The sequence below is a fragment of the Uloborus diversus genome, chromosome 5 (assembly GCF_026930045.1).
Source record: "Uloborus diversus isolate 005 chromosome 5, Udiv.v.3.1, whole genome shotgun sequence".
Lineage (NCBI taxonomy): Eukaryota > Metazoa > Arthropoda > Arachnida > Araneae > Uloboridae > Uloborus > Uloborus diversus.
This window is the reverse complement of record NC_072735.1, coordinates 177731246-177744014: the sequence shown is the minus strand read 5'-3', so window position 1 is coordinate 177744014 and position 12769 is coordinate 177731246. Positions and strand designations below refer to the sequence as shown.

Below are 12769 nucleotides of genomic sequence, written 5' to 3'. Positions count from 1 at the left end.
CAAAACATAGGATATTTTCGACATTTTCGAAAATATCCAGATATTTTCTAACCCTGCCTTTCATAACTCTACCAACTGTTACATAAGGAAGTTTTTATGCAATATGGTTATTGACTGTTTTTAAAGTAAAATATTTTTAAATGAACATTTTTGAGAAAAATATCATCAAATACTCATTAACATCTATATTCATGCATTATGAATATTACAGTAAAAACTAATTTAATTAGATTATACCCTTCTAGCTTTAGCAGTTTTGGACAGTTTAAGACACTTTTGGACGGTAAAAACCACCTGTTCTGTCCTAAACCAGTTTTGGACAGTCCAAAACTGGTTCTAGGGCTTGACAACTAATATCTTGGTGTAAGCAAGGGTGTTAACTCTGGCACCTTATCAAAAAAAAAAAAAAAAATGTGTAAGCTGCATCACATCTCCTTCACTACTAATAACACCAAGAACTTTCAGATGCTGAAAATTTGGTATGCATTAGAGATGAGACGGGCTCAGCCGGGCCTGAGGTGGGCTCGAGCTCTAGAACCGAAAATAAGTTTCGGGCTCAGGCGGGCTCAGACTCAAGCTAAGGTATTCAATCGTCAATCTCCAAACAAATTCAAAGCAAATAAACATTTTCCTACTGTGAGAAAATAAAAGGAATGTTTAAATTGGTTCAATCAATGTGAAAATTTAACGAAAAAAAAGAAAAAAAGAAAAAAAACAGAAAATAAATTAATACTTATTTATAGTGTTTTTTTGCAATTACCATTGCAATATGCCATACAGTAATGCATTTGAAGTGGAGCATTTTGAGAAAATTTAGAAACTTCTGTTAATGAAGAACATTTGACATAACATTTTTCATTAACCGAGAGATCATGTCAGACTTTTCTCCGCACACACCCCACCTCTTAGCCGTAGGCCTTAGGTTAGATCATGTCAGACTGTAGAAGGCTCGGTTTTTGATATAAGAAAATTTCTTTTGGGATCGGCCGGACTCGGATTTTGGTCCGAGACAATATCACCCAGACTCGGGTGGGCTCAGTTATAAAATTTCGGGTTCGGGCAGGCCCAGGCTCTCAAAAAGGAGACTGAACTCATCTCTAGTATGCATAATTGTTGGTAACTCATCAGGGCTTTTACACGTAGCCAATAATCATTTTTGGAGTTTACCTTTTGCCCCTAAGCAAAGTTCTTCTCATCTGAGAAAAACTAGAGCAGTCCTACCTCCTCGGATGTTTGAGCTTTTTCAGAAGGGTTTTGGCTCTAGTCAAGCAGTTAACCTTGGTCCTGTCAGAGATAAATTGTATTCTCCGCATCATTTTTGTTTTGTAACGGAGGTCCTTACGAACTGCACGTCCGATAGTAGTCTCATCAAACTGCAGCTCATTAGTGACTGCCCTCATCGATTTCCCAGGGTCCTCATTGCTAGCAGCATGGAACAGTTGACAAATTCTGGTGTTCCGACACTGTCGTTTCCTTAACTGTTACCACATCCCCCCTTGCAGTTCCCAATTCTCTACAAACTTCGTATACAAATAATCGGGCAACCTTCAAGAATGCAGCAATTTTTGAATCGTTCTGCACTGCAGCCAAGAAGACAATAACAGAATGTCCCTTCATTTCCCGAGTAAGAAAGTAAGAATAGGGTCCGCCATGTCTATCTCCAACTAAAAAATCTATGTTTCTGTAAAACACAGAAAAAAGTGGCTTCTAGAATGTGTGCCCTTAAATAGCTACCGTACGCGGTAGGTACATATTAAATAGTTATGTATGATTTAATTCAGTAACATCAGAATTCTTCAACAACTTCACTCAGTGATTTCTGGTGGAAGCATGCAGTGTTTTGTTCCGTCACTTCAGAAAACAGGACATTTCAAACGAAACTATGTTTATATTTTAAAAACTTCTCACACTGTGATCTACAGAAAAGAAGTACAGTAAAACCTGTAAAGTTGACCACCTTTGTAAGTTGACCACCTGTCTAAGTTGACCGCTTTTGTCAGGAACGGAATTAGTCTTATCTTATGTAATGAAGGAAAACCTCTGTAACTTGACCACCTCTCTATCTTGACCACCTGTCTATCTTGACCACTAATATACACCAGCTTTGGTTTGGAGTATTGTAAAAAACCTTTTGTAAGTCGACCACTAGGCAAAAGCATTAAATGTGCTAAAAGTTTCATCAGTTATGCCTCAAATAAGCAACCAGACCATTTTGGAAAAACCTATGAATATTTATGTTGCAATCGAAAAACATTGGGCTAATGTTAAGTCCCAGAAAATGAGCCAAACTTCAATAAGGAGTTATTTTGTTGAAAAATAGATTAGTATGGTTACAAATGTGCAAGAAAAAATCAAATGAAGAATTCAGGGTTCGTACTCAATTTCAGAAATTAAATGAAGGAGTTTTGGAGGAGTTTTGAAGGAGTAAAATGATATTTTGAAGGAGTAATTTTGAGCTATCCTTATAAATTTTGTCACTTTTTTTCAACAGATTTGAACCCCTTTCCCATTCGTCACACTTTACCTTTCTCCTTCCCTTGTCACATGTCTTATCTTTCATAAACATATTGTTATAATAACTGTGATGTCACTTTTTTGGCACCCTCTCTTTCCCTTGTCACAATTTCTTGAGCCTGTCTCCTCTCAAGGCATGACATCCTTTGTGGATGACTCTTTTTACAATGTAAAAACTGCAATTCACAAAACAATTGCTTTTTTTTAACAAAATCACTTAATATAGTACATCTACTAATGTATTTTTTAATACTTAAGTATTGAACAAACTGACTTTTGCTACTGAGAGTGTGGCGGAGTAAAAAGCAATAATCATAATATTTGTCAAAATAGTCAAGTACCATTTAAGCATGATTTAATTCACTTATGAAATGTCTTAGTCATCATCTAATAATATTTTCACATTCAGCTTTTATGACTTCTATAACCAATTTGTAAATCACATCTTTATGAAAAAATATATCAAATTACTACATTAAAATCGCTCTTATACCTTCGCCCCTGTGACAAAGTTAAGTTGTCGATCGAAGTATTTTAAATTACTGTCATAAAGGACAATTATGTAGTCTTGAACCAAAAAAGAAGGAGTTAAAACCAAAATGAAGGAGTTTGAAGGGCCCTTCAAAAAAATTTCCTAAATGAAGGAGTATTGGAGGTGTTTTGAAGGAGCGTACGAACCCTGGAATTTGAGTCACTTTTGATTTGTTATGAATTTTTAAGAATTGTTAATATCAGTAAGTAGTTTTTCATAAGCAATGAAGCATTTTTTTTAAAAATCAATTCACAGAAATTTTAAATTTGTATGATACGAAAACTGACTTTACGAGTCAGTCTGGTAAATAATCTCTAAAAATATTTAAACAACATTTTTCCTTATTGTTTTAAAATGTTAAACAATGAAAGTGAGTTTAAAGTATTCCAGTTAGTTAAAAAAATAAATGCATGGGACAAGAAATGGCAAAAAAAAAGCTTCCATTACTACCCTCTATAAGTTGACCACCTGTCTAAGTTGACCAACAAAGTATTGCACCGCAAGTGGTCAACTTACACAGGTTTCACTGTATTCCTAATATAAAATATGTTATTAAGCTCTTTCCGGTCACCAATTCACAGCGTGAAAGTTACTGAATGAGGAATGGGATCGTTCTTTAACGGGCAATGAGAAAATTTAAAACTTACTTGTTCACATGAGTAATGCTTTATATTGAGGAAGTTCACACTCCAAACTTTTTTACATCTGAGCAGTTCATCTCGTATGCCAATAATACAGATAGTTAGGAGAAAGATACGAAATTTTCAAGCAAAACTCTCCGACAAGAGTACTTATTAAACTCAACAAATTAATTTTAAAACTTGACCGCCGAAATCATCCACTGAAAACCAAACAGTAATTCAAATTCATGAACAATCACTTCCTTTTTTGTACAATTGTCATTTGAACTGAATTCATAATTGCACTACACGAGTCAAAATAGAGTTGTTTACACTAAACGTAAACAATCACACTGAAGCAACGTTAAAAGTCGTGAATATGCTTAGCTTAGCACAGTTTCAATGCAACCCTACGAAGGGTTTTCCATTTGCCGGTCAGTTGAGAAAAATAGTTGTTTGGCGATCGAAGGCCGAATAACTTTTCACCTGCGCTTTAACAAAATGTGTGTGTGTGTGTGGGGGGGGGGGGGGGGGGTGCTAAAGCGCAGGTAGAAAACGGGGCTGTCACCAAACTGCAAGAGTCGCTGCAGTCTCGCTCAAGACTTTCCTTTCCTTTGAAAAAAAAAAAGATTTTGAAGCAATATTTTCGAAAACTCATACCTCTTTAATACGATCAACGTTCAAAAACAATTCATTATCCTATCCTCGTTTCTCCCCCTTCCTGGCGAATTTTCGGCGGGGTTACGATAACGTGGTTGCTTTGGCGAGATTGAAAATAAAAAAATGTAGTAGTATTCGACATTTTTGTCAGGTTTTAAAGTTGTTTGATGCCATTTTAAGATGTAGTTCGCCTATTATTTTAAATTTTCATGTCGCCAAACTCCATCAGAACCAAAAGTTGTGACATCTCAACTCTTTTGTTTATAGATACGGTTATTCGGTGGTGCTTGTTCCTTCGGCGGCAGACTTTGCCTTTCACCTTAAATTTATGTCCCCATGGCCACGTATAAATGGTTTGTAGTTATTTTACCAGAGAAACATGGTTCATTGATACTTGTTAAATGATGTAATACATTATTTCTTTGCTTTTTATGTTCGCGAGAGACTTCGAAATTGCGTTTTAGCGTTAAGTTTTATAACCTTAAAACTCTTTTGTTTGCTTCTGCGTGTGATAAAATTGTAACATTTCGTTCAGAAAAGAATGTATTACTTTAAAGTGGAAAAGAAAATTCATTTTGTTTAATATTACTTTTCGCCATCAAACATCGATCGTGCGTAGCTTTTTTGTGTTTTCATTATTCATACACGATGCTTCTCGTTATATCTCTGATTCATACTTGATTTAAATTGCTCGCATGCTTACCTTGCGTTTATTACGGTTTATTTTAACCAAGAGGTTTATGAAAAGACTTAGATGCTTTTTGTTACAGGTTATTTAAACTTCTGAAGGTCTTCGTGATTGTTGTTATAGGTCTCATTTAAAATTCTCATATAATGTATACAGTCGAGTCCCGACTTACGCGAGGGATGCGTTCCATGACACTTCGCGTAAGTCGGAATTTCGCGTTGTGGAACAAGGTATGTTTAGTAATTTTTTTTATAAGCATACCCAATTGTTTCAGACTTTGTAAAAACCCCTCATATTGTTTTAAACCATTTATTATCTATATATTGCAGTATCTTTTACAAAGAATCGACTTTTTCTGTATTTTAGAAAAAGCGTTATTATTTGACATAAAATTCTGTAATTTAGCACAAAATCAATGATTAATGGGTGAGAGAAACTTAAATTAAAGCAGTATGGGTACTTACAGTATGTACACTACAGCATTATTATAGCACTTAACACTATAGATATAGTAAATATATTTGTAATTTAAAAAATGAAGGTTTATGCAGCGCGATCAGAATGTTATCAGAATTTATTTTATCAACAATCATATGTAAAATGAAAAAAAAAAGAAAAGTTAAGAATCGGAGCGGTTATTTGTATAAACTAAAGCAAAGCATGGTTTAGACTAATACAGTGGGTGAAATTCCGCTTTCATTGATGCTAAAGGGATGAAAGTCCATTCACAAAACCAATATTTAGTGTCAACGAAACCCATTCTAACTCTCTGCTGCTTTTTTCTGAAAAATTTCATGTTGCAGGCGAGTAATTTGTGTCCGCATTAAAAAAATTCATTACTCATGAAAAACTCGCGTTATAGCCATTTTGCGTAAGTCGGATCGCGTTGTAGCAGGATCCGACTGTACTATAAATTGGTGGAAAAAATGTTGCTATTGTGCATTTAACATTTTCTTATGCTCTCGAAAAGGAATTGGTTGAATTTCTGTTGGAAACATTGTAAAGAGAAAAATACTTGCTGTGAAATCATGTTAAGTGGTTGTTTCGCTGCTACTTACAATTGTATAGTTTAAATTTTGCATACATATAGTGTTTCCTAGCTCATTGCTTCCTGATGAAGGTCCCTTTCCATTTAAAGAGTGCTTACAGAAAGTTTTGTTGCTAAAAGGGCAATTGTATTTATTTTGTATTCTACATGCAATGTTGTAGTTGAAAAAAAAAAAAAAAAATGTTTGGAGAATAAGGAAGCTCAGCTTTGGGTTTAGTGATAGTCATTAAAAGAAAAGGTTTGAAACAAATTTACATTCATTCTCTTTTTGTGTCAAAAAAACAATGGTGGACATAGATGTAAAATGTTCTTAAATTTTAAGGGGGTGGAAAAAAAAATGTTCGTATATAATGTAAATGTAGTAAATAATTTGATTTAATAAACAGGTTTGAATGAAAGAAACTACATGGTCGCTCAATGCAATAATCATTCAAATAACTATCGTTTTCTGTGGTACACAAATTAAAAATTGAGGAAGTTAAATGCTAAAAAGTTTTTATATTTCTTAAGGTTGACAAGTATGACTTATGTTAACCACTGAACTACCCTGGCTCCATGACTTATGTTATTCCGTACATTAAAGAACGTTTAAATGTTGAGTAACTTTGTAGTTTTTTTAATTTTATAATTCAAAAACATAAAGCATTTGTATGGACTTACAATCCTTATTAAATAGAAAATGTTTATTTCAGGTATATTTGGATTATTCAACTTTTTATCATATTGAACATTCAAGCCTTAGTAAATTGTGTAGACAGAGGAAACTTCAAAACATGCGATCAAAGTGGTTTTTGCAAGTAAGCTTTTGTTTAATTATCACTTTAAAAAAAATTCATTTCTTACTGGATCACTTATGTTCATTTTAATATAATTATTTGAATTAAATTATGTAATATTAGGTACCTATAACTAATTTGTTGACTATTTTATATTATTGCAACAAGGTTGACTTCTGCTGATATTTTTTCAAAGAATTTTTTATTTATTAAGAGAAAATGCTATTTGAGCAAAACATAGTTGCGATGTTTTATGTTTAGAATGTGAGGGAGAGTGTCAGATAAACACGATGGATACTTTTGAACCTTGTTGTGACTATACATTAGTACCAAATGCTTTACAAAATCTTTAAAATATATTATTTGTTTTTGGTATGATATCAGGATTCAGAATATTATTTCAAATATAACATTCAAGTATGTGAATACAGTAGAAGACCGTTATAACGCGCACCTTGGGATCAGAGCTTTTGCGTTATACATGTTTTTGCGTTATATAGATCATTTCATAAATTTTGAAACTAATATTCAGAATATATCTATACATTAGCACTTCAGAATGAGTTTTATGTGCAATGAGTATTAAAGCACCAATATTACAATTAGTTATTTACAAATAAACATGTTTCACAATCAAAATCCTGCACTTCTGCTAGCTTCATGGTTTGCATAACAGTTGCATTTTCAAGAGCCATCTGGTATTTTCTGTTTACTATGAGTACTGATTTTCAATTTAAAAGCTTTGAAATAAGATGGAAAGATGAAAAACTTTCAAAATTTAATTTGCCTAACCATTTTTATGTTTGCAAAGCAAAACAGAGGGATTTTTTAAACTTTAAAACCTATTGTTTACTTCTGAAAAGTAGTGCGGTTTATAGAGAATTGCGTTATACAGGTCGGCGTTATAACGGTCTTCTACTGTACTATTAAAGGGGGAAAAAGTAAAATATGATATTTGCTTTGTCAATGCAGTTGATTAATTTCATAATAAATTGTATGACCTTTTTTCAGGGTTGGCAGGTTTTTGACAGTTTCACTAAAGATGCATCAAATACAATATTTTACCGAATAGGTGGTCAGAATTCTAACTGCATATTCAGACGAATACTGAATACCTGGTTAAAAAATTTTTTTACTGGCTATATTTTTACTTTATGCCAATTAAAAACAGAAAATGTTTATCTGTTTTGCCTTTTGTAAAATGTTAATTCATTTTTTTAATATTCTAAATTTATTTCCATTAAAAGTAATTATTAATTTAAAATTAATAAAAAATAAAAATTCATTCTATGAGCAATTTAATATATTAAATAATTTATTTGGTTTTTATTTATCTGTAATTTTACATAAATTGATAAATTCTCTTCTTGATATATGTTATATTTTATTATATTACATGTTACTATAATTATCAGATTGATAATTATAGTAACATGTAATGTTATCAATAAATAATCGTGTAGAAATGCCTGACAATCTCAGGGGTCTGGCCAGAGGAAATTTGGGTCCGTTAACAGACCCTTCTCAAAAATCCAATCAACCCAAACGGACCTTTCACAAAATTCCGTTCAACCAAAACGGACCCTTCACAAAATTCTGATAAACAAAAACGGATCTTGCAAATTGTTTATTGAAAGAGAAAATCTGAAATCAAAATAATGCATGTTTCTCGTGTATAAAACCAATATATTTTGGAACCTTTTTTAAAGTTAAATTAGAGAGTAGTAAATTTAACTTATACAAAATCTGCTAATTTTGCAAAAAAAAAAAAAAAAAAATCTGCACTCCTGCAAGCAATAAATATACCAACTTCAAAATTATCACCATTTAGTATCTGGTGTTAATAGTGACTTAGAAAATGTTTTCATCATTTTGCCAGCTTTGCAATATTTTCGTTTCTACGTTGGTTGCAATGTGCAACTTATTTTGGGAGAAAATTATATGTATTTGATTTTTCGATGTTCATAAGGATGATTTAACTTTAACTCTTTTATTCACAGCAATGTTTTTACATCTAATATGAGAATCATATTTTATTCTTGCAGACATGCCGATCGCTACGGATTATCCGTAGTTACTACGGAAAAAATTTTAAAAAGTAAGTTAACTACGAATTACGGAAAAGGCCCTTTTTTCTACGGAAAATTTTTGTGACATCAACAAACGCTAAGTGCGATGAAAAAAAAAAAAAAAATGGCGATCGCCAAAGTGAGCGAGTACTGACGATTATGGAAGTCTGCAGTCGCAGACAATGGGAGATGGAGAAATGGCGACGGTAGAAAGCAAAAGAATCCGGTTCTAACCGGAAATTCTCCCCACCACGTTGGGTGATATTTGCAGCAACCCTGTTCGTTCGCTTGCTCCTTGCTTCGCACGTGTGTTTTTAGTCTTTGGTGTTTCTTTTCTCTGATTTGTTTATTTTCTTTAATGGATGGAAACACTCGATCGACGTCCCCTCTTCCCGAGAGTCAGGCTAAAAAAAAAAGTTGTCAGAAATTCACAGACGTTTATACCAATGAGTTTCCTTGCTTGGAAAAATCTATAATATCGGAAAATATGGCGTTTTGTACGATTTGTACAAAAAACTTCAGTTTGGCGCACGGCGGCCGCGACGATTGTCGGCGGCACGTTTCAGCGAAGTCGCATGTTGAAAACTCCAAGGCGGTGCAGAACACTAAAGAAGTCTCCACTTTCTTCAGAAAAAAAGATGAAAACTTGGAAGTCATCAAAGCAGAGTGTCTTTTCACTCGTTTTTTGATTGAGCATAATTTGCCCATTGCTACTGCAGACCATTCTAAACAGCTGTTTAAGGAAATGTTCCCAGACTTTTTTTTCTTTTTTCTTCAAGTTGTTTAAATTTTTAAGAAGGATTTTTGTTGGAAAAAAAAAAAAAAAAACCGAAGGAGGAATTAGTCAGCACAGCATGTTTAACTATCTTCTGTTTGGCTTGCAACAGATTTCTAGAATTCATGGACTCAGATTAAAAAGTTCAATTATTTCATCTTTTTTTTTTCCTTTAAAGACTTTACTTTAAATGTGTTTTAAAATAAGCTGTATATAAGTAACAGTCATCCTCATGTGAAAAAGGAATGTCATTTAAAAAATTTATATTAACTTTTGTTATTAGTTCTGTACATATGAATAAATATTTTGAAAATTGCTTTAAGCTTTTCTGCCATAGCACACAAAATTATTTAAGTGGATTCATAGTATTTAATATTAGATTCATGAATGCTCTTGATACAAAAAGGAAATCATACTTGCATTAAGCAGTGAAGAAATTCAAATTATTATCCAGTGTGTATTTAATTCCATATTTCCTCTTATAATCTTGATGAACAAGTTTACTTGGTATAATACATATAACCTTTTAATTTTCGACGTCGCTATATGTTTGACTTTCGACTTTTGTGTTAGCGTTTGTCGGGCATTGTTAACTACTGATAAGCACTGAAAACTACTGAAAATTTTTTAAACTTCTACTGAAAGCTTGAATAAGAGAGTGGCATCTCTGTTCTTGTTTCAAGCTAACTTTGCTTTATTAAAATACAAATAAATGAAAAGTCTCTTATTTTTGTTGCAACGCTGATTTGAAATATTTAAAGCAAAATTCCATTTTCTAGTACGAGTCATAAATTAAAATGCTGAATCGATGATTTAATTTTAAAGATTTAAGAAATTAATGATATTCCTATCATAGGCCCAAAATAATTTTATCAAAAATATTTCTTTTACAAGCCGTTTTTATACTTTTGATGCCTTCACTTTGAGGATTGCGATCTCTCCTAACCTAATTTTCAGATTATTAACGGATAGCGTGCCACCCTATTCCACGGATAATCGGGAGTTTACTGTATTTACAAAACCATTCCCCATTAGAGAAACAGACTTAAAAAATTCATTTTTACAAGAACAGACTCTTAAAAAAAAATCAAATAAAAAAACCTCATTATTAGTCTTATCAGACCCAGATAAAATGTAAAACACTCTGGAAAACTTTGTGCATATGGCATTTGCATCGCTTTCTATGTATTTGGGTCTGATATTCACTTAGTAGTAGCAAAAACACTCATTAGTAGAAGCAATTTCCTTCAGGGTCCTATTTTTTATGTATAATTTTTACTACACTGCCTATTCTGAAGTAATAATTGATTTTTTCATTTTATACTAATTCATTAACTTCTTTAAAAAAGGGAAAACAATGAGTTTAACTCGATTGCATTTTTTAAGGAAAATATAATAAATATACCAAAAGATAGCCAAACTGCAACTTTTATGCAGACTCTTTGATTCGTAAAAATAGGGCAACTTTCTATGTACTGTATAAACTCAAAGTATCAGTATTTTATGTTCAATGTTTTATATCTATTTGTTGAATTTGTAAAAATAGTTTCCAACTTTATTTCCAGGCGCCATCGCAGTATCACTCCTGGTCACTCCCCCTATTACTTGGAGATGAGCAGCTTCAAAATCTATGAAACTAGTCTTGAAGGTATTATTGTTAATTCCCAAAATGGTATCCAGCTTAAATTTGACTTAATAGTTCTGAAAGACAACTCGATGCGCTTCAAGATCAAGGAACTGAATACTATTCGACACAGATTTGAAGCGCGGGAAGCTCTCGTTGACAGGATTGAAGAATCAAAGTAAATATATATTTTTTCTTTTTTAATTGTATCTCATACTGTTAATCTTAGTTTTTGTGAAATTTCTTTTACAGTTGTAGATTACAAACATTTATTTTAAGGCATATTTTCAGGATTGAAATTATCTGTCTATGGATGGAAATCATATTGTGTTGCATGCGTGAAAGTTTTCCATCCATAGATGGATTTCTGTCTTTTACAAATTTTAGATAATAAAAGACAGAAAAATGTGATCCTCTTCTCCAATCTTCTACAAATATCTTCATTTTTATTTTAATACGCTGAACTTAGAACTTCTAATAGCTACTTAAATGTTATAATTGTTTTTGATATGGTTTCATTTGAAGTCTTAGTATATGATGGTTGTTGATTGTAATAAATTTAGCAATTTGTTAAATGTTTAAGAGTTACAGTGAAATCCCATTACAACAAACTTCAACTGAGCACACATTTTGTCTGCTGTAAGAGAATTCGTGCAATGTAATTCAAATTTAAAAAATGCTAAAAATTGATTTTATTGAAGCCGATATTTCACTGTTTAGGTATTCATGGTGGCAGGTATTCACTGTATTTAAATAATGCTCAACTTGAGTTCTCCCACCTTAGTTATTGAATATTATTTTTGCTAATGTTTTTAGATAGTTACCGAAAAATATTTTAACTTCTATCCTTTGAAAAGTTTTTTCATTTCACCCCTGGCAGAACTCATTAAGAGATACAATTTGTATTTTATTACAAAAAAACAAACAAAAAAACCCCTTATGTGTATTCAGTAAATTACCGCCCATTAGCCAGTAGTGATGGGCATAATCGAGTACTCATAATCGAATCACTCGATTATTCAAAATCATTCGAGAGCTCGATTATCATGAGTTCTCGATTATCGTATCTCGAGTTCTCGATTATCACTTTTCGAGTTCTCGAGCGATGAACTTCTCGAGTTCTCGATTATCACTTTCCGAGTTCTCGAGCGATCAACTGCTCGAGTTCTCGTTTGTCCTTTCCGAGTGCTCGAGCGATCAACTGCTCGAGTTCTCGCTTTGAACTTCTCGAGATGTTGAGTTCTCGAGATGTTAAGCTCTCGAGATATTGAGTTCTCGAGATCTCAATCACTCGAGCAGTGTAATTTTTGATCGATTTGAGAATTGAATGAACCTCTCAATATAGTTGACTTCTGACAGGGGTACCCACCTTGGAAGGTGGGGATCGTGGCGCAGACTGCGCCATTGACATTTTTAGGGAGAAGGGGTGTTTTAAGGGGTATTTTTCTTATTTTTCGGGGGGC

The 12769-nt window shown here is 32.8% G+C and overlaps 1 protein-coding gene across 1 annotated transcript in view; it reads left to right on the top strand.

Moving 5' to 3' along the window:
* The first annotated feature begins 4597 nt into the window (after positions 1–4597).
* The window catches only part of LOC129223391 (neutral alpha-glucosidase AB-like), a 59244-nt gene continuing 51072 nt past the window's right edge, over positions 4598–12769 (top strand). The window contains 3 exon segments of the mRNA XM_054857982.1: positions 4598–4679; positions 6755–6859; positions 11248–11484. Coding sequence (XP_054713957.1) covers positions 4663–4679; positions 6755–6859; positions 11248–11484 — 359 coding nt within the window. The 5' untranslated portion in view covers positions 4598–4662.